The sequence below is a fragment of the Rhinichthys klamathensis genome, unplaced genomic scaffold (genome assembly GCF_029890125.1).
Source record: "Rhinichthys klamathensis goyatoka isolate OS25496 unplaced genomic scaffold, OSU_Roscu_1.1 h1tg000160l_1, whole genome shotgun sequence".
NCBI classification, from domain to species: Eukaryota; Metazoa; Chordata; class Actinopteri; order Cypriniformes; family Leuciscidae; genus Rhinichthys; species Rhinichthys klamathensis.
The window spans coordinates 1,280,262-1,303,816 of NW_026606694.1; the positions used below are offsets into that span (position 1 = coordinate 1,280,262).

Sequence of the window (23,555 nt, forward strand, 5' to 3'; positions counted from 1 at the left end):
TGGTTTCAGTTTAATAGAGACAGTGATTGGAAAAAAAAAGTGGCAATAATAAAAAAAAATTCTTCCCATTTGTTTTTAATTTATTCACAAATATTGTCTTAGACTATTTTAAAAGTATGTCCTCAACCTATTTGTTTAGTTTCAATATTATGCATCTAGTAACGATCACACTTTTGTGGTTTTTGCTTGCATTCATACACTGTACATGTAGCACAGTCACTTGCAAATGATTTTAAGTAACTCATTGTTTGGAGATCAAGTGAACATACCCTGGAAACCAGCTGGTGCTAATCCCAAATATTGTCTGCTTTAGTAAGAAATACATAAGACTGAACTCATAATTTATACATACAATATTTTATGCGCTATATGTGGCTGAATATATAACAATGATATTGTTACCTTGAAGTGTACCCTTTTTTGAGATGTAGTTTATTAATATAATTTTGAATTTATTAATGTACTAGTGCTACTGATGCACCTTAGGCTATTAAATTCAATATATATAGTCTATTATTAATACAGCTACATGTTTAAAATGTATAATATTGCTAGTTTAGAGTAGTCTTTGATTAATGAATGAATATATATATATATATATATATATATATATATATATATATATATATATATATATAAACTGTTACAATTGCCCCTTTTTCTCCCCTAGATTACATTTTGAAAAAAAAAAAAATACAACAAATAAATAAATAAACAGCAATTGTTTTGGTCTCGAGCATTAGTTTCTAAGCAAGAGTATACAAAAAAGATAAAGGGAACAAAATGAGATTGGGTGTTCTGGTGTGTTCAGTCAGGTGAGCTAATGGCAGTAAATGCCTGCTTGAGTGTAATTGTCTGTGATGGTCTCTCTATCAGAATGGAGACTAAGCTGTGTTTAATGAAGGCTCTAATGAGCAGCATGTCCTCTTGAGGAATGCCAAACAGTGGCACCTCCTCCTCTCCATCATTACTCTGATTTGAGCAGGTTAGGAGGAGACAGGGAGCTCCCTTTCACTGAATACTGCAACAGGTATGGCTCCACCCCGGAGAGAGCTTCAACCAAATCCCATCTTTAAATGGAAATGTCCCCATCTAATGATACTTTATACTACAAGGGGTCCGTGATTTGAGAAATCAGAGATTCATTAAAAGGTAGATAAATCCAAGCACAAACACAAGAAATATGTGACTTACATTGCTTCGACATAATAGAAATAATATGGTATATGGACAAAAAGTTCTCAGACTTGAAGGCGCCACATAGATTGTGCCCTCAACTTCCTCTGATGGATATTGAAGTTGAAAATTAAAATGGGCGGTATGTTTACACTTCGATGTTTAGCTATTAACGCTCATTTCCAGCTTCTGGTTGGGAGGGGACATTCCCTGGGCTCCCAGAAAGGGGAAATGGTGTGTCTTCGACTCATTAGGAACAATGTCCTAATGCAGCTCACTGCAAACAATCGGGAGTGAAAGAAGCTGATAAACAAACACATGAAACTGAATTGTAAACATTTGAATATTGTGGGATAAACACCATTCACAAACAAAGTATTTGTTTATATATTTGTATATTATGTGATTACATAATTTTCCTTTCAATATCTCTTTCTTTAGAGAACAATAAGTAAAACAAAAACAAATGTGCTTGCAGGAAACGCCATCCAAGCAATGGCCGATTCTTTCAGTGAAAAGTAACCACGTCACTCATTAAACATATAAACGTTTTTAAAAACACATCAGCATCATAAATCTTATGTTTGTTATTTTCCATTTATTTCTACAAGAGGATTTTCTTTTTTGTGAAGTTCTAAACACTTTGTAGTGTCATTCTAGGCTTGGAACTTTTTTTTAAATACTACATAAAAGTGCAAAAAAATATATATATCAAACTGGAAAAAGTACCAATTTCAAACAAAGACACTTGTGTCCACACCGTGGCATTATAAACAGACGACTATAGCCTGCACTGGTCAGTAAACATATTGCTGTCAATATACATCCATGAACATCTTAACTTAGAGCACAAGCTCAGATAACCTGCTTTTTGTGCAAGCATATACTGTATAAAAAAAAAAATGTGACGCAGGTTTAGTATACAGACTTGTAATGAATGTCCTCAAGTCAAATTATACCATCAAGTCCTTAATTATTGGTGTTACTCATCTGAGTTTATACCCTTTACTTAGTTGCTTAGCTATGCAAAAGGGCAGATCAGAGCAGCAGAGGGTGAGATCATGACCTCTGTGTATGAGAAACAAGCTGCAGCTCAAGGCCAGTGGAGATACGACAAAGAAATTACAAGATGAAAGTCTGAAAATGCCAATGGTTTCTCACAGGTGGAAAAAAGAAAAAACTCTCTGCACTAGCAGTGCTGATCCCGCAACACACCCAGTGTGATCACATGCACACCCACAATCACATAACACCCTGTAGTACACACCCACAATACACCAAAACCGCATATTCATATAGCCTCCCCACCACAGCAACACAGAAATCCTACGAATTATGTTTTAATTACTTACTAAAAGTAATATATATATATATACTGTATATATGAGTGAATAATTATAATAATTTATGAATAAATAAATTATCTATTTGGTTGTATTACATGTTTTACAAATGTTTTCCCCCATGAGTGACTGGTTTGACTGCTGCTTGCATCCTCAAAGGGATAGTTCACCCAAAAATGAAAATTCTGTCATCATTTACTCACCCTCAGGTTGTTCGAAACTTGTAAAAATGTCTTTGTTCTGTTGAACACAGAGGAAGATAGTTTAAAGAATGTGGGAAGCTGAACAGTTCTGACCATTGACTTCCATAGTATTTTTTTGTGGAAGTCATGGTGCCCCAAAGCGGCCTGGTTACAAACTTTCTTCAAAATATCTTCCTTTGTGTTCAACAGAACAAATACATTTATACAGGTTTGGAACAACTTAAGGGTGAGTAAATGATGACAGAATTTTCATTTTTGCGTAAACTTTCCCTTTAAAGGATACCGGTGAAAATTATGTTTTCTTCAAAACTGTATAATGATAATTTTGTGCATCATACAGCACCTGTATCGTGGATATGCCTCAGTCCAGCTGAGTTGAGTGCATTATACTCAATATACATGATCATGAAGCAAAATATGTTCTACAAACTAGTTAAGAGGCCTGTAGAAAGGTTTAAGACAGACAGACACAATTGATGCCCACAAGCTAAATGGTGTTTCATCCGAAGCAAGGCCAGTGCCTCCTCAAAAACTTGGTTTAGAAAATAATCCATATTACAAAATTACAGGTAATTTTACAGCGGGAATCCGTGTCTCTCTTGCCTCCCCTGAGCCCATTGATTTTTGAGTCACGTGAGAGGAGGCGTTATGATTGGATATGGTTTATGCAATAAATCCTGCCTCTTGTTTTCGTGAGCGCTTGCGAATTGGTCTGAATGAACAAAATGATGCTGTTAATGGGAAGACTAATTAAAAAGTAAGTAAACATCTGAAACATTTAATCCACCGAAGGCAAGCTTGGAGAACCCATGTGCTGTTTATTGATAATCCAAAATAAGCTAATACAAAACTAAAACTTAAACATGAACTGAAAACTTATCAACAGTGAGTTACAACATCAATACTAAACAAAGATGCATGGCAAACAGGAGGGCTTAAATACACAGACTACACTAGACAAGACACAGCTGTGAACATAATCAAGACAATTACCCAATGACAACATTGGACCGGAGCACGTGGCAGGATCACATGACAAAGCCAGGAACAGGGGCACGTTCAAGATCACAACGGTGCGCAACGTTTTGCTACGGTTTCCGGGTTGAACGTCATGTTTCCTGGAAACGGCGTGCACCGGTGTGCAACCAAGGGGGTAATCCATCAGCCGGAAACTGAAGTCCCCCCGGGCGCCGCCATTGGCTAACAAGCCTTCACCTGCTGTTAGCATTCCATTGACTCCCATTCATTTTTGCGTCATTTTGACAGCGAATAACTTTACATCTGAGACGTTTAAAGACTCCATTTGTCCATTATTTATTTCTAAAGAAACACGACAATGTATAAAATGCTCCATTACCTTGTATCTTACGTTGTGGCCCCGTAGAAGCAGTTTTTGTAAAAATAGGCTAACGATTGCGTCATAACATGCGACTCTCTGTCGCATTGAAGAGAAATGACCGTAAAGACAGATGTAGAAGCTCACACGCAATCGGGGGACGTGGAGGCATAAAGTCAAGGGAGAAGCCCATAGACCAATTTTCAGTTGGTAAACATGGTGACGTTTTTATGTGGGCGGAGCTTAGGTGGTGGCAGAACGATCCCTCTGGCCGCTTCTCTAACGTAAAGTCTGCAAGTTTTGTTAGCTTGTTTTTAACAATGACTGGAGAAAATCCGATTTTATCTTAATGTGCAAGGTCACTCACTGTCCAGGACCACGATTGTTATTTGCAAAAGTTCATTTTAATCGGACAGAACCAGATTGGCCGACCCGTACACTCATTGAGGATCTGACAGGATTAACGTTAACGTTACCTCCGGTTGAGTGAACTGACTTCTACACCTACCTGATAGAGAAACGGAGGGCATGTAAATCTTTAGATGCCTATAACTATGTGCTGAATGGTCATGTACAAGACTTGTGTGGTACGATCCGCAGTTCTGCCTAGCCAGCGCCGAGAAGACGACAATGTAAAGAGGGACATTGCGGTGCAATTTTAATGAGGTGAATATTTCTAGAAATAAAAAATTGCAGATAAAGCATATTAATTTTTCATTGATTCTTGCACCCAACAACACAACAAGATGACATTTAATAATAAGAAGAATAATTTAAGATCCTTATTTTGTAGCCGAATCTGTGCTGGTTTGTATTTGCCGCCTCCAGTTTTCCCTTTGTTCTGCCACCAGCTAGCGCCGTGACGTAACTGTGACGTCGGCTGAAAATTGGTCTATAGAGAGTCATGAACAGCTAATACTCACGATCTCCGGCTTTGCAAGATTCAGAAGGGAATGATTCAGATTCCTCTTGGCACAACTACTAGAAGACGTACAACTGTCAGAACGGTTGCTCACGTCACATCTACGTCGTCAAGCTCAGTTTGAGCATGCGCAGTGCGCTTGGCAATCAGGAAGTGAGTGCTTCTATTTGACTTCACTTTTCTCCGTTGAAGTCTATGGGGTCGCTGTGTCCATTTCTTTTACTGTCTATGTGTGCAACGGGGTTTGAGATGCGTTTTCTCTTGTTTGGTGGGCGTGTCAGAACTGCAGTCCAATCAGCAGCAACATGTGTATAAAGCACACGGTATTAAAGTGAACTCGCACAATGGAAGTAATTTACAAATGTGTTCGATATGCAACAACTGAGGATATTAGAAGACATGTTTGTCGTAAATTATTGTAAAAATATAGGATATCAACATAATGTTGAGTTGTTTATATTTCTAGCTTCATTGCAAGTGTATGACATTTGGTATAGAAATAAACAATGCAAAGTACTTTTCCTAAAAATGAGAAAGAAAATACAGGGTATTAATAAAACAGTATGAACAACAAATAAAGTCAGTATGTGAGGCTAAATAGATGTGTTTTAGTCTTTATTAGGTAAGATGTGTGCTTCCATTTCAGTTTCCACAAATCCCTTCACTCGATTGGGATGTTCTCCTGTGTTCTGGGCGGCAAGTGCAGTAACTGTAACATCGGGCATATTTTGTAGTAGCCTATTAAACACATATTTATACCGACTTCATCAGGCTCCGAAAATTCTTCACAAAGAACACAAAAAGCCTTCTCAGCTGCCGTAGTTGCAACTCTTGCGTCATCACAACAGTGCGTTCAACCCGTCACTGTTTCTGTTTAAAAAACGTTCTGCAACGTTTTGTCGGCGCTGAACGCAGCCCAGGACAATGGGAAACCTTCAAGATAAAGGACATGAAACATGACCATGAAACAAAACTTAAAACTAGACGTGACAACAACTCACACACTTATGTATAGCTTTATGTCACGTCAAAATCAAACGTGAAATGGCCTGAAAAAAAATGATGACTGTGGTTTTTTTAGTGAGCAATCAGTTTGGTGAAATTAAGGTACATCTTCGTGTCTGTGACCAGTGTTTACCGAGGTTTGATGATCTGAAATACGTTTTTAAAAGAACAGCTGAACATCATTTCACAAGTAAAATATATTGTTTAAATTGTTACTGCCTTTAGTTATTGTTTTGTAATAGGCCTAAATATAAAAATGCTTAAAAACACTAACTTGATGAGATTTATACTTAAAAGGTTAGTTCACCCAAAAATGGGACACACATTAAGACGTTGGAACAACATGAGGGTGAGTAATTAGTTACTGACAGAATTTTCATTTTTGGGTGAACTAACCCTTTAATACTATATACTAGCTATACTATATACTATAATTACACTGTCAATGTCAAAATACAAAATATAATTGTTTTAAGTGTGTACATTAAGTGTAACTTGGACATAAATTTAAGTTTGATATATATATATAAACATAGAAACAACTGCGAGGACTTTGCCTCCTCATTTCAGAACACCACTGCTGTGCAGAGATAAAATGTCAAAATGTAATCTTTATCTTTGGGTTTGATCTAATCTCATAATCTGTAAATCAGTTCATATTCCATAAACCAGTCAACTTTAATACAAGACATTAAATAACTAAAGGGACAGTCTCCTTCAGGTCCTCATCCTCATTTTTTTTTTCATGAAAAAGGGGAGTAATACAATTTGGAACAACTTGAGAGTAAGTAAATTATCAACTGTTCCTTTAAAAATATGACAATTAAAAAACAAAACAAAACATTTTTTGCTGTACAACAAAGAAAAGCACAGATGAACGTATATATTATCAGTCATTTATTTATAAATACATTTATAAAGCATGGTTCCAAACAAATCAATGCAGTTCAAAGTGCTTTACAGGAAAGAACAAATGACTGACACTATAGGTTTAAAAAGAATAATAAATACTTCACCAGTGTTCTGTTTCATCTTTCATGATTATGCTGACCTCTGATATGAGAATGTCGTCATGTTCATTGGCCTTCACTTTTGGCTTTACTTTCTTATCACAGTGTGCGTGATAATATGCAAAGTGTTAATGTCACACGTCTCATATGCTGCACAATCAGAACCGGGTTTTCAGAAAAGACTCTATTGTTTTAATACCTTTCTTCCATCCTTTTGGCACAGGCCAAAATACTAACAAACTGTTGTAAAGGAGGTTTTACACTGAGGTCAAAGAAACTCCAATATTATATTATGCCCCACTCTTGGTTCCATGAGAGCAGAGATGTGTTTGTGTTAGTTACCCTCTGTAAGACAATGAGTTTGTCTCAGTATGGGGTCTTGGCTCTTCTCTGTCAGGATGTTTCTTTCCCCTCTTCCTCAGAACAATGCACGTCAAATTGCCAATGGCCCTGGGAATCCATCCTGGAAGACAAATTCTCCGCTGTTCCTATAAGCCACAATTCTTAACACATATTCTTGTGCATACATTTTTGAGTGTTTTAGATGGATAAATCGTCAGAACTCCTAGGGACCTCGACAGACTAATGACCCAACCAAGCTTATTTTAGGTTTGCATTTTTATTTTAATATCATTTTCAAATTTCCTATAACTTTCAGTTTACTAGTTTTAGTTAGTTGCATTAATGGTTTTGTTAGTTGAAGTTTAGTTTTTAGTTTTTGAACACATTTCTATTTAGTTTTTTATATATTTAGTTTCAGTGTTAGTTTTAGTAATTCTAGTTACGCAGAGTTAACAGAACACTTCCAGTTAAAGACATTTCATTTCAGCAAAGTTTAATGTTTGCAGTTTCAGTTAACTCTTGTGCAAATCTCTTAAAGGGTTAGTTCACCCAAAAATGAAAATTATGTCATTAATGACTCACCCTCATGTCGTCCCAAGCCCGTAAGACCTCCGTTCATCTTCGGAACACAGTTTAAGATATTTTAGATTTAGTCCGAGACCTTTCTGTCCCTCCATTGAAATTGTACGGTATACTGTCCTTGTCCAGAAAGGAAATAAAGACATCATCAAAGTAGTCCATGTGACATCAGTGGGTTAGTTAGAATGTTTTGAAGCACCGGAAATACATTTTGGTCCAAAAATAACAAAAACTACGACTTTATTCAGCATTGTATTGTCTTCCGGTTCTGTTGTCAATCCGCGTTCACGAGTCCGCAGTGACGCTGCTGACGTAAGACGCTGCTGACGTGTATCTGGTGCATCCGTGTATTCGGGTTCAAATAAATATGGCTGCATGGGCAAAAAAATGCAAGTCTTCCTCTGTGTCGAAATCCTTAAACATGTTTGCGAAGATTGTTTTGTTTACATCGTGCGTCTCCCTCAGACTGTATACGAAGCTCGGGCGCACCAGATTGAGTGAGCATCTTATGTCTTACGTCAGCAGCGGCACTGAACGCGGATTGACAACAGAACCGGAAGAGAATACAATGCTGAATAAAGTCGTAGTTTTTGTTATTTTTGGACCAAAATGTATTTCCGATGCTTCAAAACATTCTAACTAACCCACTGATGTCACATGGACTACTTTGAAGATGTCTTTATTTCCTTTCTGGACAAGGACAGTATACCGTACATACATTTTCAATGGAGGGACAGAAAGCTCTCGGACTAAATCTAAAATATCTTAAACTGTGTTCTTAGGGGCTTGGGATGACATGAGGGTGAGTCATTAATGACATAATTTTCATTTTTGGGTGAACTAACCCTTTAATAATAAAAATAAAATAATTGTTTGAGATTAAACAAAGAACCGAAGAAATGCAACTTAAAAGTAAAAATTAGTCATTACTCATTCATATTTAAGATGAAATCTTGTTAAACGTGGCGTATAAGAAAAAAGATGCCTATGATTATTATGATTATTCATTTATGGTTATTTATGATTAATCCTTTCATACATTATTCTTGTATTAATCCATTAATGATTTTTGTCTATTGCATCTTTTAATATCATATAGGCCTAGTTTTACTCATATTCATGTATTCTATTCAGATCAGACATTTAGTTTACTTCTACTCTGACAAATATGTCCATTTGTGGGCTATACATGCTATTTTTCTTTTTCTGCTCAGTATGGTATCTTGTCTAATATGTGTGGTATTTCGTTTAGTTTCACAAGAGATGGTTATCTTTCTTTAAATTAAGGTACAGCTCTATTTGCATAAGGTCTAGACATGATGGAAATACTTCTTTGGCCATTTCTGCTTCTTAGGAATGGTTCACACAGAAAGCGGTTTTGGTTTGAAAAGGTGCAAGGTCTCGAGACGCATCTTTTATAAGGTGAACTTATTTTAACTCGAGTGCCGCGTTTTTAGAACGTCGTTTCATGCATGAGACGGTGCAAAAGACGCGAGACTCGAGCGCAAGGGTCATACAATGGGTGCTTCTCAATATCCCTCCTCGTCTCCTCGCTCCTCCGTCCTCCATCTTATGACCCGGAAACCGATCGAGCGCAGCCATCTTGAAGAACATCTCAATTATCTAATTGCACCGTGAGGAGGCTTCCAGAGGAGTTATGAGTGAGGATGCACAGTTATATCCTATGTGGAAGTGTTTTATCAACTAAACGTGACACACAATTCTTCTCCCCTTTCACATTGGTCACAATAATTTTAATTTATACTTTACCTTTGCAGTTTATATAAACCACACATCACATATTTCAACAGGGTATCTTGCTTTATTATTATTTATTATGAATTTCTTAAATAACCAAACTTCAACAACATAAGGGCAGATCCTTTGAGCGCTGCTGATGACGCTGTGAAGTGACGCACGAGTGATCAATTCCAATGCATAAAAAAGCTTCCTCCGTCTTCCTTTTCTTTCCTTGCAGCCTTCCCTCGCTTCCTACCGGGGGTGGAGCTGAGACATGAGGAAAGAAAGTGAGGAAAGGAAACGAGGATGCACAAATAAGAATTGAGAAGCACCCAATGAAAAATAAAGTAGCGCAGTGGATTGGAAAAACAGCTAGCCTACAGGATGAGAGAAAATTATGAAAACGATTATTTATTTTTGCTAATTATTACTTTATTTCAGTTCGTTTTTCAGTAACTGTTGTTAGTTTCGGTTAGTTTTAGTTTTTCAATTATGTTGAACTTTTTATTTCAGTTTACGAAAATGTTCTTTTTTTTAGTCATTAGTCTTAGTTTTCGTTTACGAAAATAACATTGGAACCAACACACCAAAAAACAAAAGCAACTTTAATTGGCAAGAATTAAATAATTAATTTCCCTTTGTCAAGTTATCAGGGGGATTATGTGGTTTTATAACAGAAGAAAATCATGTACTATCCAGTGGGATTTGTCCAAATTAATGTTCAATTTTAACAAGATTAAATGTTGGCAAGTAACAAACTCAAAGCCCATGGGGGGTGTAGAAAAACACAGTAATAAGGGCAAGTATCAAGCTGGGAAATAACAGTAAAGTTCATTCCACTCATGGCAGGGGTTATTTCCTCTGAAATCACCTTGTCCCCGCTCAAAGATCCACTCTAGTAGTCAGCTGAATCATATCTAAAATCAAATTCAAGATATTTTGCGTTAACAGCTTTTATGGCAGCCTGGTGATTATATTATATAAGCACTGTCTGAAAAACAATGGAAAATATTTTGTGCATGCACTGTTAAAAATTATATGATCAATAAGTTATGACACCATGTTTTTACATTGCTTAAACTCATCAAAATAAGCGAAGCGATTTTCAACTTTTTTTATGTTATACAAGATTCAGCTCATTTTTAAAAGTCAGTTTAATGTAATTTAAGTTGAAAGGACTTAAACATCCAAGTTGATTGTACTCAAAAAATTAAAGCAGCAAATGTTTTTTTTTTTTTTTTACAGTGTATAGCAGCACTACTCACATTTTTTTTTATCGAATTGGGTCCAGTGCTCATTACTTTCACTCTAAAACACTGAGAGGAATAAATTAGCATTTTTACATACATTATCTTCATATATATACACACACTATTCAAAAGTTTATACACAATAATTAAAAATAAATTTCAAAGAAACGCTGCTTATCAAAGAATCCTGTAAAAATGTGCTTACAAAAAGCAGCACCACTGTTTTTTAACTGAGATAATAATAATAAATGTTTATTTAACACAAAATCAGCATATTAGAATGATTTCTGATGACTGGAGTATTGATGCTGAAAATTCAGCTTGTCATCGCAGGAATAAATTACATTTTAAAATATATTCAAATAGAAAACATTTTTAAATAACATTTAACAATATTACTGTTTTTACCAATTTTTCATCAAATAAGTTCCATCTTGTTGTGCATAAGAGACTTCTTTTAAAAACTTTAAGAAATCTTTCTGACCCCAAATTGGTAAATATATACATATACATTTATCATAAAGTATATAGCTTACATTACAGACATTTAGGTGGGAATTTTGTTGCACAGACAGATATCAGATATAGCATTGTGTCCTGCACATTATGTAACAAGAATATACAAAAACTTTAAAATTCCAGTGTTATAGGATCTCTCAAATTAAAATTTTGATACCAATTAGATGGGCTCAAAATTGTGTTGCCTTTATTTCTGTTCACTTAGGCACTTTAGTAATTAAATAATTTTTATTATGATATTTGATATACTCAGATATACAAATTTACCTTGAATAGTCAAAAGTCTTGAGAAATTGTATGTAGAGCCTTCAATGTCCTTCCATAGAATAATGCGTTTTATTATTAATGATTATCCGATTCATATGCTGGGTTGATCTTCCCCTCATCCATACTCTCTTTAATTACACCAAGAAAGCCTTCATCCCTTAGACTTCTGTCGAAATGTCCAGTTTCTCCACTCGTAGGCATCTTGGTTTTGGGATACCTGTAGCACAATAATAGTAGTCCACTTACAATGAGTAGGCAAGCTGAGCTGATCCCAAACCCAATCCCTGGACCCACTTCCTGTTTTACTGGAGCAGAAGGCAAGTAGAAGTCCGGTGGGAAGTCTATAGTGAGATTCGCCAGCACAGAACTCATATTCCAAATGACAGGGACCAGAGTACACACTGCAGTTAGCCAGTACAAGGAACCCGCCATCACAAAGGCCAATCTGACATGCCCGCCATCAACCCCAAGAATTGCGTTTCTCACCGCATATCCTGCCACCAGGTTTGCGACTACCCCCACACCAATAGCGGTCATGCAAAGTACCTGAGCGGCTGCAATCTCTGGAGGAGTGAAGGAATCTGTAAGGCTGATGCTTTTGCAGACCTCAGCCGAGTCCAAAATGTGGCTGTTAAAGCAGGCCCTCCACACGCCCACCCAGGCCATTCCTCCAGTGATGACCGTCTGATTGTCCACGTACCATATCCTCCAGTCGTTCACCCCAGAGATAGAGGCCATCATTATCCATCCTACAAACCCAAGCACCAGACCCACAAACTGCCAATGGACTGACTGGGCTAGGTAAGCCATTGCTAAAACTGCTGAGACCCGACACCAGGCGGTTATGAATATTTCCTCCTCAGGTTTGCCAACTGTTCTTCAGGGCCATGGCTATATTGCAATCACACTTCTGTCAGATTAAAGAAAGTTAAAAGTGATTTTAACCTACAAAGTCATTGATGGGGAGAACTGAAAGACAAGAATAACACATTTGTCCAATGATGCCAGGGAGGGACCCAAAATATGAGGATTTTATGATGATTCCATTTTGAAGGACCCCTTCCTAAAATATGAAGTCAGCTAATAGCCTACACTACCATTTCAAATTTTGGGGTCAGTTTTTTTTTTTTTTTAAGAAATTGTATTATTCAGCAATTAGACTGCATGGTCAAAAGTAACAGTAAAGACATTCATACTGTTACAAAAAAATTCTATCAGAAAAAGAATTATCATGGTGTCCACAAAAACATTAAGCAACACAACCGTTTTCAGCCATTTGCTAATAAGAAATGTTTAAAATCAACATATGATTTCTAAAGGATCATAGACACTGAAGACTGGAGTAATTGAGTAAGTATAAGAGACATCTTTCAAAACATTAAATTACCAACCCCAAACTTCTGAACGGTAGTGCATTCTTTCATGTATAAATATGCATTGATACTGCACGTGTGAGAAAAGTAAGCATGATATTATGTAGAAAATGTGTTAATTAAAAAAAAAAAAAGTAAAACTAAAAGGCAACAAAGAAATTAGTAAAATATTATTTGGGAAAATATTTAATGTGTTTCAAGAAAAGTAATATAATAATAATAATATAATAATACGTCTATAATTCTTTTTCGGCTGTCAATGGAACATTTACAATTGATTTCATAATTTATTCCCAGTCATTAGAAAGTAGACATAAATGCTAATCATTTTTAAAATAAATGTCTTATTCTTTACTGAAATTTTCCGTGGACCCCCAACACCCTATTGGGAACCTTTTAATGAGCTTTTGTTCTTTTAACGATATGACAGTAGAGAGAAGACAGGAAAACACATGGAGATTGCAGGGGCAAAGGGGTTGGGACATGACGCAGGCTTTAGATTGAAGTGTTTGGAATATACAAAGTGCTTCCTTTGGAAACAAACAACCATTTTAGATGGAGGAAAATGTTTTTCACATCTAGTGTTTAAAAAAATTGTGGTGAAGAGTGATGTTTCCAGAGGGAGGAAAAAGGACACTGCATTGAGGGTCAAGCAAAAGACTATGCATTTGAGACCAAGCAGAGGAGGAAAAGGAGGATGAGAGAGAGAGAGAGAGAGAGAGAGAGAGAGAGAGAGAGAGAGAGAGAGAGAGAGAGAGAGAGAGAGAGAGAGAGAGAGAGAGAGAGAGAGAGAGAGAGAGAGAGAGAGAGAGAGAGACTAATATTTCCTGCACACCTGGGGTTGCGGAATGTTCCGGGATAAGCTGAAAGGTCATTTACAATAATCTGTTTCTTCACGCACAGGAATCAGAGATGGGAACAATTATTAGAGCTTTGGGGAAGTGATTTCCTTAACACTTTGCCAACAACCCCCCAATAACTCCATGTTACTGCTTAATATATTTCATAGCCAAATACTTATGTTATCATATTATGTTGCTAAGTCTATTCATGTGTATTTTTGTTTACACTTTATTTTAAGGTCTTAGTTACAATGTTATTATTCATTTTAGTACTGAGTATCAATGAACAACAAATTTAGGTATATAATTAGGGTTAGGGTTTAGTTTATGGTTAGTATTGTAGTTTATGGCTGCATTTAAGTAGGCCTACTATGCATAATTTAGCTGTTATTACTATGGTAAGCTAAGTACATGTAAAATGACATTGAAAAAATAAAGTGTGACTTTTTCACAATTTCCAAGGGGAACTCCAGCTCTTGTTATCCACAATTGTAACTTTTCAGTCAAGGTTGTGAAAAATTTACTGAGCATGTTCATACATCATTCGTAATGACAACATGTAGCCTACTCACTATCACACAGAGCACAACAAACTCATCCTTACCTGTGAAACGTTTTGAGCTCCTTCGAAACTGTCAATCAGTCCATCCAAAACACAGGATGTCTCATACGAAACTAGCGGAAAAGACAACTTTCCAAAATGACGCGTATGCTACAAGTCAAACACAACTGTGGTTAATGATTAATGTTGCATATCCAATAAATGGATGACGAGTGGGAGGGGAGGATCAGTGCAAAACAATAAAGTTACTGCGTGTACTGGATCGCTGCGGCTGATCACGTTCCTGATAACACATTTTCCCTTTGGCATTAACAGAATGGTCAGTTCAACTTGACCTATAGGCGAATTGTTTTTGGGAATAATTGTTGAGAGCGTCTCTGTGCCAGTGTGTGCATGCACATGAATCATGATAATGTAACGTGTTATTTGCATATTTTTTTTATCTGTAAACACAAGCAGACTGTTACATTTGCATAAAGCACTCTTTCCATCAAACATCCTGCTGGTATGCAAGAAGGGATCGCATACTTAAACAAGTTAAAACTCTTCCATAGAGTTTTGTCAGGATTATGTTTCAATATCATATTTTAAATTATCAATAATATTAAAAAGGATACTCTATATTCTATAGCTCAAATCATGCTGAGTAGGCTGCTCCAGCTAATGCGCATGCGTATTCCAGAGTAAACAATCAAAACAACGATTGTTTCTTTTTTCATTAGGCTATTTTCAGATTTTAAAATAGGTTTTTGATTTCGAGTAGACATTGAATAAATATTTCAGCAGAAATACACACATATTCCATAGTATTATTTACACAGCTGTGCGTACCATTATTTTGTTCTACCCGCTATCGCGTTTTACAGACGTCAAAGTCTCTTTCCTGATTGGCCAAGACACTGAGACAATATCTGAAGTTAAATATTACTGAAAACGAAGGTGATCAGAGGCAGAGCTATTCAGATAAAAAAAAGAATGATTGCTTCAGGAAAAAAAAAAAAAACAACAACATTGAATTACGTAGGCTAATATTAAATTGCATAATTACTGATACAAAATGTTCTAGGAAGGCCTCTAAAATTTAACTAAAATGTAATTCCTTTGATCTCATTATGCAAAAAAGAAATTAATGTTTAGCACCTAAAAAGAATAATAGGACACTTTTGACAAATACGTTAAAACGGCACATTTAGGCCTACATGAGATGCAGATCCTGCAGTGGCCAACATGATGACATGACCAGTCGAATATACTACTTTATCTCTAAACCTTCCCATTTATCAGACACTTTTGTTTGTAAAAAAAAAAAAAGAAGAAAAAATAAATCTTCTGTGACATATACAGATGCTATTTCTACAGTGTATCGGAAAACTAAGAACATTGTATCAAACTGCATTCATGCCAACAATTGTCAGTATAAAGCAATAGTGGCCATCCAGAAATGAGGCATGACAGACAACGTTCAATGAATGCCTTAATTTCACTGTCAAAGCATGCTGTTATATGTAAATGAAATGTTTGTGATTTATATGTAGCTTACAAAAAAAATCTTCAGAATGCTTTTGATGCTTTTTGCTACATAATGATGTGGTTTCAACATCTACCAGCAGGTGAAAACTAAATGATCACAGCCAAATCACATATTTGTGGAATGTGAGCCAATTATATTTTGGCTATACTTTCAACTCAATGATCTTGTAATATATGCTTTGTCTTTTCTACACACTGTGTCTTTTATGAAAAATTTGTGCCACTTAAATGTAATAATTAAGAGCAGTGTTAAATGCAATACACTCAAGAGATTGCTTTTCATTAGCTATAAGGCCACAATGCTAAATTTCTGTGTAAATGTACACAGACTAGAACATGATGCTTTTTTTCATTTAGCTCCTTTCAAAACCTTACAGATGAAGTTATAAATGACTCAGACACATGACTTGAAGCAAAAGGCAGCTGGTATTTTATAGACAAGCACTGAATCCTTAGTGAAATGATATTATATAGTTTAAGCAAGTCTCTTAGATTCTTTAAACAATAGAATACTTACAGTCAATCCTAATTCTGGTGTTACGATGCATTTTATGGTGATATACAGCTATAAAAAGCGTGCAGACTAAAAGTGGTAGTTTGCTTGGCTAAAATAAAGTGAAAGAGTACAATACTAGCCTATTCTAGTTATATACAAAGATTCAAAAGGCTAAAATAAATTACTACAAATATCACTGAATTATTTTTTAACATAATCAGGATAGTGACATGTCATTTGAAATAATGAACCCCCAAAAAGTCCGTTTTGGAAGTTAATTACAGCCTCTCGATGAAAATAGCAACACAGCTTACATGTGCAACGCTTGGGTGATGAATGAATTTATGCCAGGATTTGAGTGTATGTTTGAATCACAAGTGTTTATATTGGGCTTCAGGCACATACACTTTAAGGTGTCTTTCATCACCCTCTAGTGGTTAAAAAGATACAGCACACTGAGTGACCATGGCATGTTTTTACAGAGTGTCAAGTGTTGAGAACACATAGGAGCAAAAAAGGGGCAAGGTCTATTTAAACAGTTGTGGGTGGAAAATTAAAGTGTCTTTAAAAAATATTATTATTATTTCACCATATAATTCTATGGGTCGTATAACATTGAAAGGTCATGAAAGCATAAGATCAGCTGTCACTAAAAATGGTAACAACCGCAGTGTGCTCTGTAAAATCAGGTTGGGTCAAATCATGATCTGAAAGTGCCCAGCACTTTCAGGGTCTTCATGAGTCTTGCCAAAATGCTCTCTGCTGGGTCAGACAAAGAGCACTCAATATATGACCAGAATGCTATTCTATTGGCAGTAAATGGACATTAAGTACTGGCACCCTGTTATTTAGGGTGACGTCAAGCGAGTTGCTCTGGATTACTGCATGAATCACTCCATCAAGTCCTCAGTTGGTTGTCCTGTGGTCCATTGGGAGACTGTCCATCAGACCGTTGAGCTGCTCCTCCCCCAGTTTAATCTTGTCCTCGAGCTTGCGTTGCTCAATAATAAGGGCAGATTTCATTTTCACAAAGTGCTCATAATCAGCCATACTCTCCTCTGGTAGGTAGCTGGCCAAGATGTCGTAGACCACACGCTCTCTCCTGTCAAGGTTCTCCTTCAGCTCCTTGGCATCCTCATGTTGACGGATCAGCAGTTTGCGTTTCTCTGTCAGAGTACGCTGCAAAAGGAAGATGAACATTTTAACATTTTCACGTTATACACGCGCTTGCTCACTCACACACGTTTACTTAGCTAATCTAAATGGGGACATTCCATAGACGTAATGGTTTTTATACTGTACAAACTGTATATTCTATGTATATTCTATGCCCCAACACTAACACTTCCCCTAAACCTACCCATCACAGAAAAGTTTCTGCATTTTTAAAAAAAAACTTTAATTACTTTATACCAGTTTTACAAAAAAGCACATCCCTAAAGGGAGGTTTTTGGAGATTTTGGTCGCTTCTGGGTACAAATTTGTCCCCAAAATATAGTTAAGTAGACACACACACACTTATTATTTTTTTTACAAATTAACAACAATTAAGCACCAAATCTGCATAATAGAATTAGAATGATCTCTGAAGGATCATGTGACATGGAAGACTGGAGTAATAATGGCGGATGAATATTCAGCTTTACTTTCACAGGAATAAATTACATTTTAAAATGGAAAAAAGTTTTTTTAAATTGTAAAATTTACTACACTGTCAAAAAGTGTCCCAATCAACCAAGTTGAAGATAACAATTGTAATCATTTGTTTCTCTAAAGGCCTTTATGCAAATAAAACAAAGCTATATGAAAGTAAGTGGAATTTTATTATCTGGATTAGTCCAATTAAACCTGTATAAATGGTATGGTACTATAAAAGAACTGTAATGTATCCCATGGCACTCGGTTATAACCATTTTCCAAAGTATCAATTCAATATAAGGATACTTATAGGAAATAGAAAAGGTTAGGGGGGAAAAAAACAGGATCTGGAAGTGACATGAGCTGGACACAAAGCTGTGTCACCTGTATCAGCCTAATGTGGTACTTTAATGTTAGCAGTTTTACAGCCTTAATTCTGTTCTCTTAATCAAACTATTTTCTTGTGCTTTTTGAAATGTACAAATCTGGAAGTCATATCTCCACAACATGAATCCTGCTTTCCCAAATCCCTCATTTTCATTCTCACCCTCTCGTCCTGTGAAGCATCTTCCTCCAGGCTGTTCAGGGCATTCTCTACTCTGGCCAGACGTCCAGACAGAGACAGCAGAAGGTTGACCACTTTATCAAGATCACCGACGAACATGCGGAACTTGTCGAGTTCATTGGGCTTGCAGACACCTTGTACGATGGCCTCCACATCTTCCCCAAGAGCGTTGTTGTCCTGCACGTCCTCCTGTAGACTCTCCTGAGCTTCCCTCAGCACCTGCAACTTTTTGCTGAGGCTGTCAATCAACTCATGCTGCAAAGAGAGGAAAGACGTTTGATCAAATAAATTGGTAAGTAGCGCGTTTCTGTATTTGGTTGGGTTGTGAGTATCTGCAGCACATGTCTTATCAAACTGATGAAGATGTTTTTTTAATTTGATGGTGTTTTTATCTAATGCATGTGTTTTCTTCTGTTGCAGTGCATGGAGCTCTCGTCACCGTATAAAAACTAAAAAGTACATTTAACAGTACTAGGACTAAATTTAAAAATAGCTGACAAAATTAACACTAATGGTAAGAAAGCATCTGTTTGTACAATACAATTTGTTTGTACAGATTGTTGGTACCTTCTTGTTGGCAAGATCACTTTCATTGTCTTCCTCCAACTCCTCTTCTGAGTGGTGTTCCTCACTCTGTTCCTGCATGTCCTTCATCTTAATCAGCAGCTCTGCTTTGGGTGCAGATGTACTGTAGTAGGTTGAATTAGTCCCTAAAGCAGTAGCCACTACCAGGCTGTCGTCTTCTTTCCTGAGAACCCACAGATGAGTTTTATGAGAAACACAAGCCAACTGATCAAAACACTACAGAATTACTTATGACAGGATAAAACAATTGTGTGGGGCGGAAGATGCTGAACTATCTGTTTGTCCAACCAATGGCAGACAGAGGAGTGTTAAAGAATCATTATTTTTGCAACTTCATATTTACACAAAAGGCTGCCAGATTGCAAGATGAGTCCTAGATTTCCAACAAGAAACATAAACCATGCTTATGAATCATAACTTGAATGAGAAAAGAGAACTGGGCCAGCTACAATTTTCACGAAATGCCATTCTTAGGAATTTTTTTTTATGAGAACCACATGGGTAGGGCTCAAAACAACCCTGACTTCCTGATTTAAAAAATAATAAACAGAACATCAGAAACACGTTCAATCCGTGTTCCTTCTTAAGGGTATTGAGGGTAAATTCCTGGAATAAATAATGAAACACAAACTTGGCAAACTGAGTTGGGGCCTTAATGAGGTAAGAAATGGGAATATAGTAGGTTCACAAGTAAGAAATACTGACTTCTCCACAGAGTTACGAGGGGAGAGCTGTTTAGGTGCAGCTTTCCTGCGCTGTTGGGCCTCCTCCAGTAGCAGCTCTCCCTGAGGGAAAATACCCTCCATCAGATCCATAGTGGTCTTCATCTTACTCTGGTCTAAAATGTCCACTAGGGACTTGTCCTTGACCATTATGTCTCTAGCCAGCTCCTTTCTCTTTTCGTCGTCCTCTGACTGCAAGTGATGTGAAGACAATCCGTTGTTGCTTTGATCTAATGAAGGGCTTGTCTGCTCATAGAATACCGGGTTCACATTGGTTTGTGGCCCCTGGTCTTTCAGAAGGCCCATATCTGCGTCTCTTGTTTCTGGCCCCTGGTCCTTTTGCCTGGTGTAGGTACAGAACAGAGAGTATGACTGATCCGGGTTCCCCAAGCTCTGAAGATGAGTTACTCCAGGTTCTTGCGAGCTGACAGGGGTCTCACTGGGCAGGTCGAGATATTGTCGACTTTCTTTTCCGGTGTTACTTTCTGAATGGACAATCTTAATAGGCACTTTCTTCACCGATGCGTTCTCATCTTTAACTCTATCCATCCTGGTAAACAACAACGGTGAAAATAGAATTGTGTTATTCTGGTGAACACAAGAAATGCAACATAAGGTAACTAGGCAAACGCATAAGCACAACAAGGGCAGTACAAACTATTTTCATGGGTCTAATCTTTGTGAAAACACATGAAATTATTTTACTTCAGGCTAGAAGGCTTTGCACACAGGAAAACAAGGAGGAAACTATATATATATATATATATATATCATACTGTACGTCACAAAAACCCTTTTGCCCCGCTCAAAACCTTTGCCTTCTCCAGACTTTTAAAGAGGCGTCTACTGTAAGACTACTACAGATCCCATATTTGACCAATAACAGCAAAAATAAAGCCCCTGAAATGATATTTTTCAACAGTCTTCAGTTGAGGCTATGTGGTATTCTTCTTATGACTGATCTGAAGAACTGCAGTACACATGGACAATCTGCAGTACGGGCACATATGAATAAGCCCCTTGTATGTGCATGAATACAATAAAGAGACAGTCAGAGAAGCACTGTCATTAAATTACTGGGCTGTAGGGAGAGTTTCCAGTGATGGTTTTAAGATTGCAGCTGAGAGGAGCCCAGCTGTGGTTTTGCCAGTGGAAATCTCCCCGAATTCCAACACAGACCTGAAAGATTTTCTAAACGGCAGAATTTAACTCTGAATACAGAAAGTCTTACCTTCCAGGAGCTTCATCCTGTATGGAGACAGGGACGGGGGGCTTGTCAGTCAGCCTCTGGGGAGCAAACTGGGGCGAGGGCGAACGCTGCCCCTCCATGGTGGGCTGGGTAGGGCCAGCGGTTTGTTGGGTGGGCAGGACAGCGGGAGGGGGAGGAGGTGGAAAGGGAGGAGGCACAAGCTCTTGTTGAAGCTCCTCCTCCCTGATTGGCCCTTTGCTATGCTCCAACCCTTTCCAGGGAACGGGGGCTGAAACTGAGGCGGAGCTTTGATTGTTGACAGGAGAGAGTGAGGCCAAGACTCCTCCTTGTGATCCAGGCTGGACCTCCTGAAAATTGCTAAGAGGAGGAAGTGTACCCTCAGGGCATTTGTACTTCTCCAGATGGGGCAAGAGAACAGAGCTCTTGTTTTTGGAGAGGGCTGATGGTTCACTCTGAGTGCTATGGTCAGAGAAATGCAGTGCAGGTTTGTGATGACTGGATGGAGGATCTAAAGTCTTTTTCTCCAGGTCTTCAGTCAAAGCTGAAGGAGGTGCTTCTGGTTTCTCTTTGCATACGAGTTCACTGTATCCTTTTTCATTAAACCTTAGAAAACAAAAGAGAAATGCTTTGAAGTAAAATTCTCAATACACCAATACAAACTAAAGATGATTTATCAAAGGCCCAGACTCTAAATGTATTTGTCCTTTTTGGTCCACAAAGCCTCACTGTGTTCAGAGTAAATCGATAGGCAGGCAGACATTTCTCCCACATTTCACCATTTCTCCATGGTAACTCCCAGGCTGGCTGTCATACCCAGCATATTTCTGTTCCCACAAGCCTGTCATGCTGTGGAGAAAGAATGATCTTTCCCCTGCAGCAATTGGCAAAGAGAACACTTTTCCCTGATTGTTTTCATTTATGTTTTTACTCTCTTCCTTGTCTACTCACATATATAGAGGGCAAGGAGAGATAAAAGGGCTCTTGTTTGAATATCTTAAATACAATAGCTTGGGAAAGAGAAAACTTACTAATACAACAACACTCTATGAAAGTAACTTAATTATTTACAGGGGTAGCAAGACACCTATTACAGACATCTATTAGGAATGTCTGGTCTGATGGTATATATTTATACCATGCAACATTAGAAAGGTGTCAAGTGATTGAGATTCAACTGTATGGTTTATAATGATTTTGGTGATACCACCCACTCCTACAGTTGATGTTTGCAACTGAATTATACCAATTTAAAAATCTAACTGCCCAGAAAGACACCCACAATTTCTACTCACACATACTTTATAGTATATTGAATTACCTGATGGGTGTATAGAACCAGTGGCTGTGCTCCAAAGAAAAAGACAGAAAGAGATTTTGAAGGAAGGAAAAGCAAAGAAGTATCGAGTAGTAGTAAAATGGTTAGAGACATACACTACTGTTCAAAAGTTTGGGGACGTAAGATTTTTTAAAATGTTTTTGAAGGTCTACCCTAGGCTTAATTTATTATTATTTAAAAATAAAGCCAAAACAATAATATTGTGAAAATGTTATTTGAATTTTAAAAACCTTAAAAATAAAATGTTCTAGTTTGATAAATTTAAAATGTAATTAATTCCTCTGATGCCAAAGGTGATTCTTCAGCAGCCATAACTGCTCACATGATCCTGAATCAGTCACATGATCCTGATTCAGAAATCATTCTAAAATGCTGATTTGGTGCATATTATGCATTTCTTAATATCAATGTTGAAAACAGTTTAACAGCTGCTTATGTTTTTTCTGGATTCTTTGATGAATAGAAATATTAAAAACAGCATTTATTTGAAATATATTTGTTTACAATGTAGTCACTATTAAACAACTAAATGCAACCTTACTGAACAAAAGTATTAATTTTAAAAGTAAACAATCTTACTGACCTCAACCTTTTGAACATTAGTATACAAAGTAAAGCAAAGTGCAGAAAAAAGGATGAAGAAAATGAAGAAATATAGAGTATGTGCTTTAAGAGTCATTTATTTGATCTACTACATACTTTCTTTGCAGATGTCATTAGTACAGCATGCATGCATTGGTAACATTCAAGTGGGATGCAGTCTCTTTCAGATACCATACAGTGTCTAACACATGCATTTGATCTCAGCATGAACTGGCATGCAGAAAGTCTCAGCTGTAATACCATGTAAGCTTTTGTCCACAGCACCCCACCTTTAATCAAATACAGTCTCTTCCTAACTTCCCTTGTTTGATAAAGTGTGTACGACAAACATGTTCTACCAGTACCAGAAACGTTTTCCTTGTTTACTGTGCATTTTATTACTTATCGAGTGAAAACAGAAT

The 23,555-nt window shown here is 37.0% G+C and overlaps 2 protein-coding genes across 10 annotated transcripts in view; both read right to left on the bottom strand.

Moving 5' to 3' along the window:
* Window positions 1-11,753: 11,753 nt before the first annotated feature.
* cldn34a (claudin 34a) lies at window positions 11,754-14,603 on the bottom strand. Of its 2 annotated transcripts, XM_056258812.1 has the most exons (3): window positions 14,512-14,603; window positions 12,239-12,602; window positions 11,821-11,909 (listed from the first exon to the last, which is right to left on the bottom strand). In XM_056258812.1, exons 2-3 carry the CDS (start codon window positions 12,500-12,502, stop codon window positions 11,844-11,846), a joined length of 330 nt encoding a protein of 109 aa, XP_056114787.1. In that variant the 5' UTR covers window positions 12,503-12,602; window positions 14,512-14,603; the 3' UTR covers window positions 11,821-11,843. The 2 variants fall into 2 exon arrangements, with proteins under 2 accessions (XP_056114786.1, XP_056114787.1); XM_056258811.1 differs by having other exon boundaries at window positions 11,754-12,602; window positions 14,512-14,601.
* A 2,393-nt stretch (window positions 14,604-16,996) lies between these two features.
* The window catches only part of shroom2a (shroom family member 2a), a 51,086-nt gene continuing 44,527 nt past the window's right edge, over window positions 16,997-23,555 (bottom strand). For 6 of the 8 annotated variants that reach the window (XM_056258850.1, XM_056258849.1, XM_056258852.1 and 3 more), the window contains 6 exons: window positions 22,534-22,557; window positions 21,237-21,818; window positions 19,989-20,555; window positions 19,266-19,446; window positions 18,681-18,953; window positions 16,997-17,674 (listed from right to left, as the gene is read on the bottom strand). In XM_056258850.1, the coding sequence (XP_056114825.1) occupies window positions 17,402-17,674; window positions 18,681-18,953; window positions 19,266-19,446; window positions 19,989-20,555; window positions 21,237-21,818; window positions 22,534-22,557 (1,900 nt within the window). In that variant the 3' untranslated portion in view covers window positions 16,997-17,401. The remainder of the gene's footprint in view (window positions 17,675-18,680; window positions 18,954-19,265; window positions 19,447-19,988; window positions 20,556-21,236; window positions 21,819-22,533; window positions 22,558-23,555) is intronic. The other 2 variants (XM_056258851.1, XM_056258857.1) reach the window with 1 other exon arrangement.

Coding starts and splice junctions, on each gene's coding strand:
- cldn34a (XM_056258811.1), bottom strand. CDS start 12,502: ATGGCTTACCTAGCCCAGTCAGTCCATTGGCAGTTTGTGGGTCTGGTG.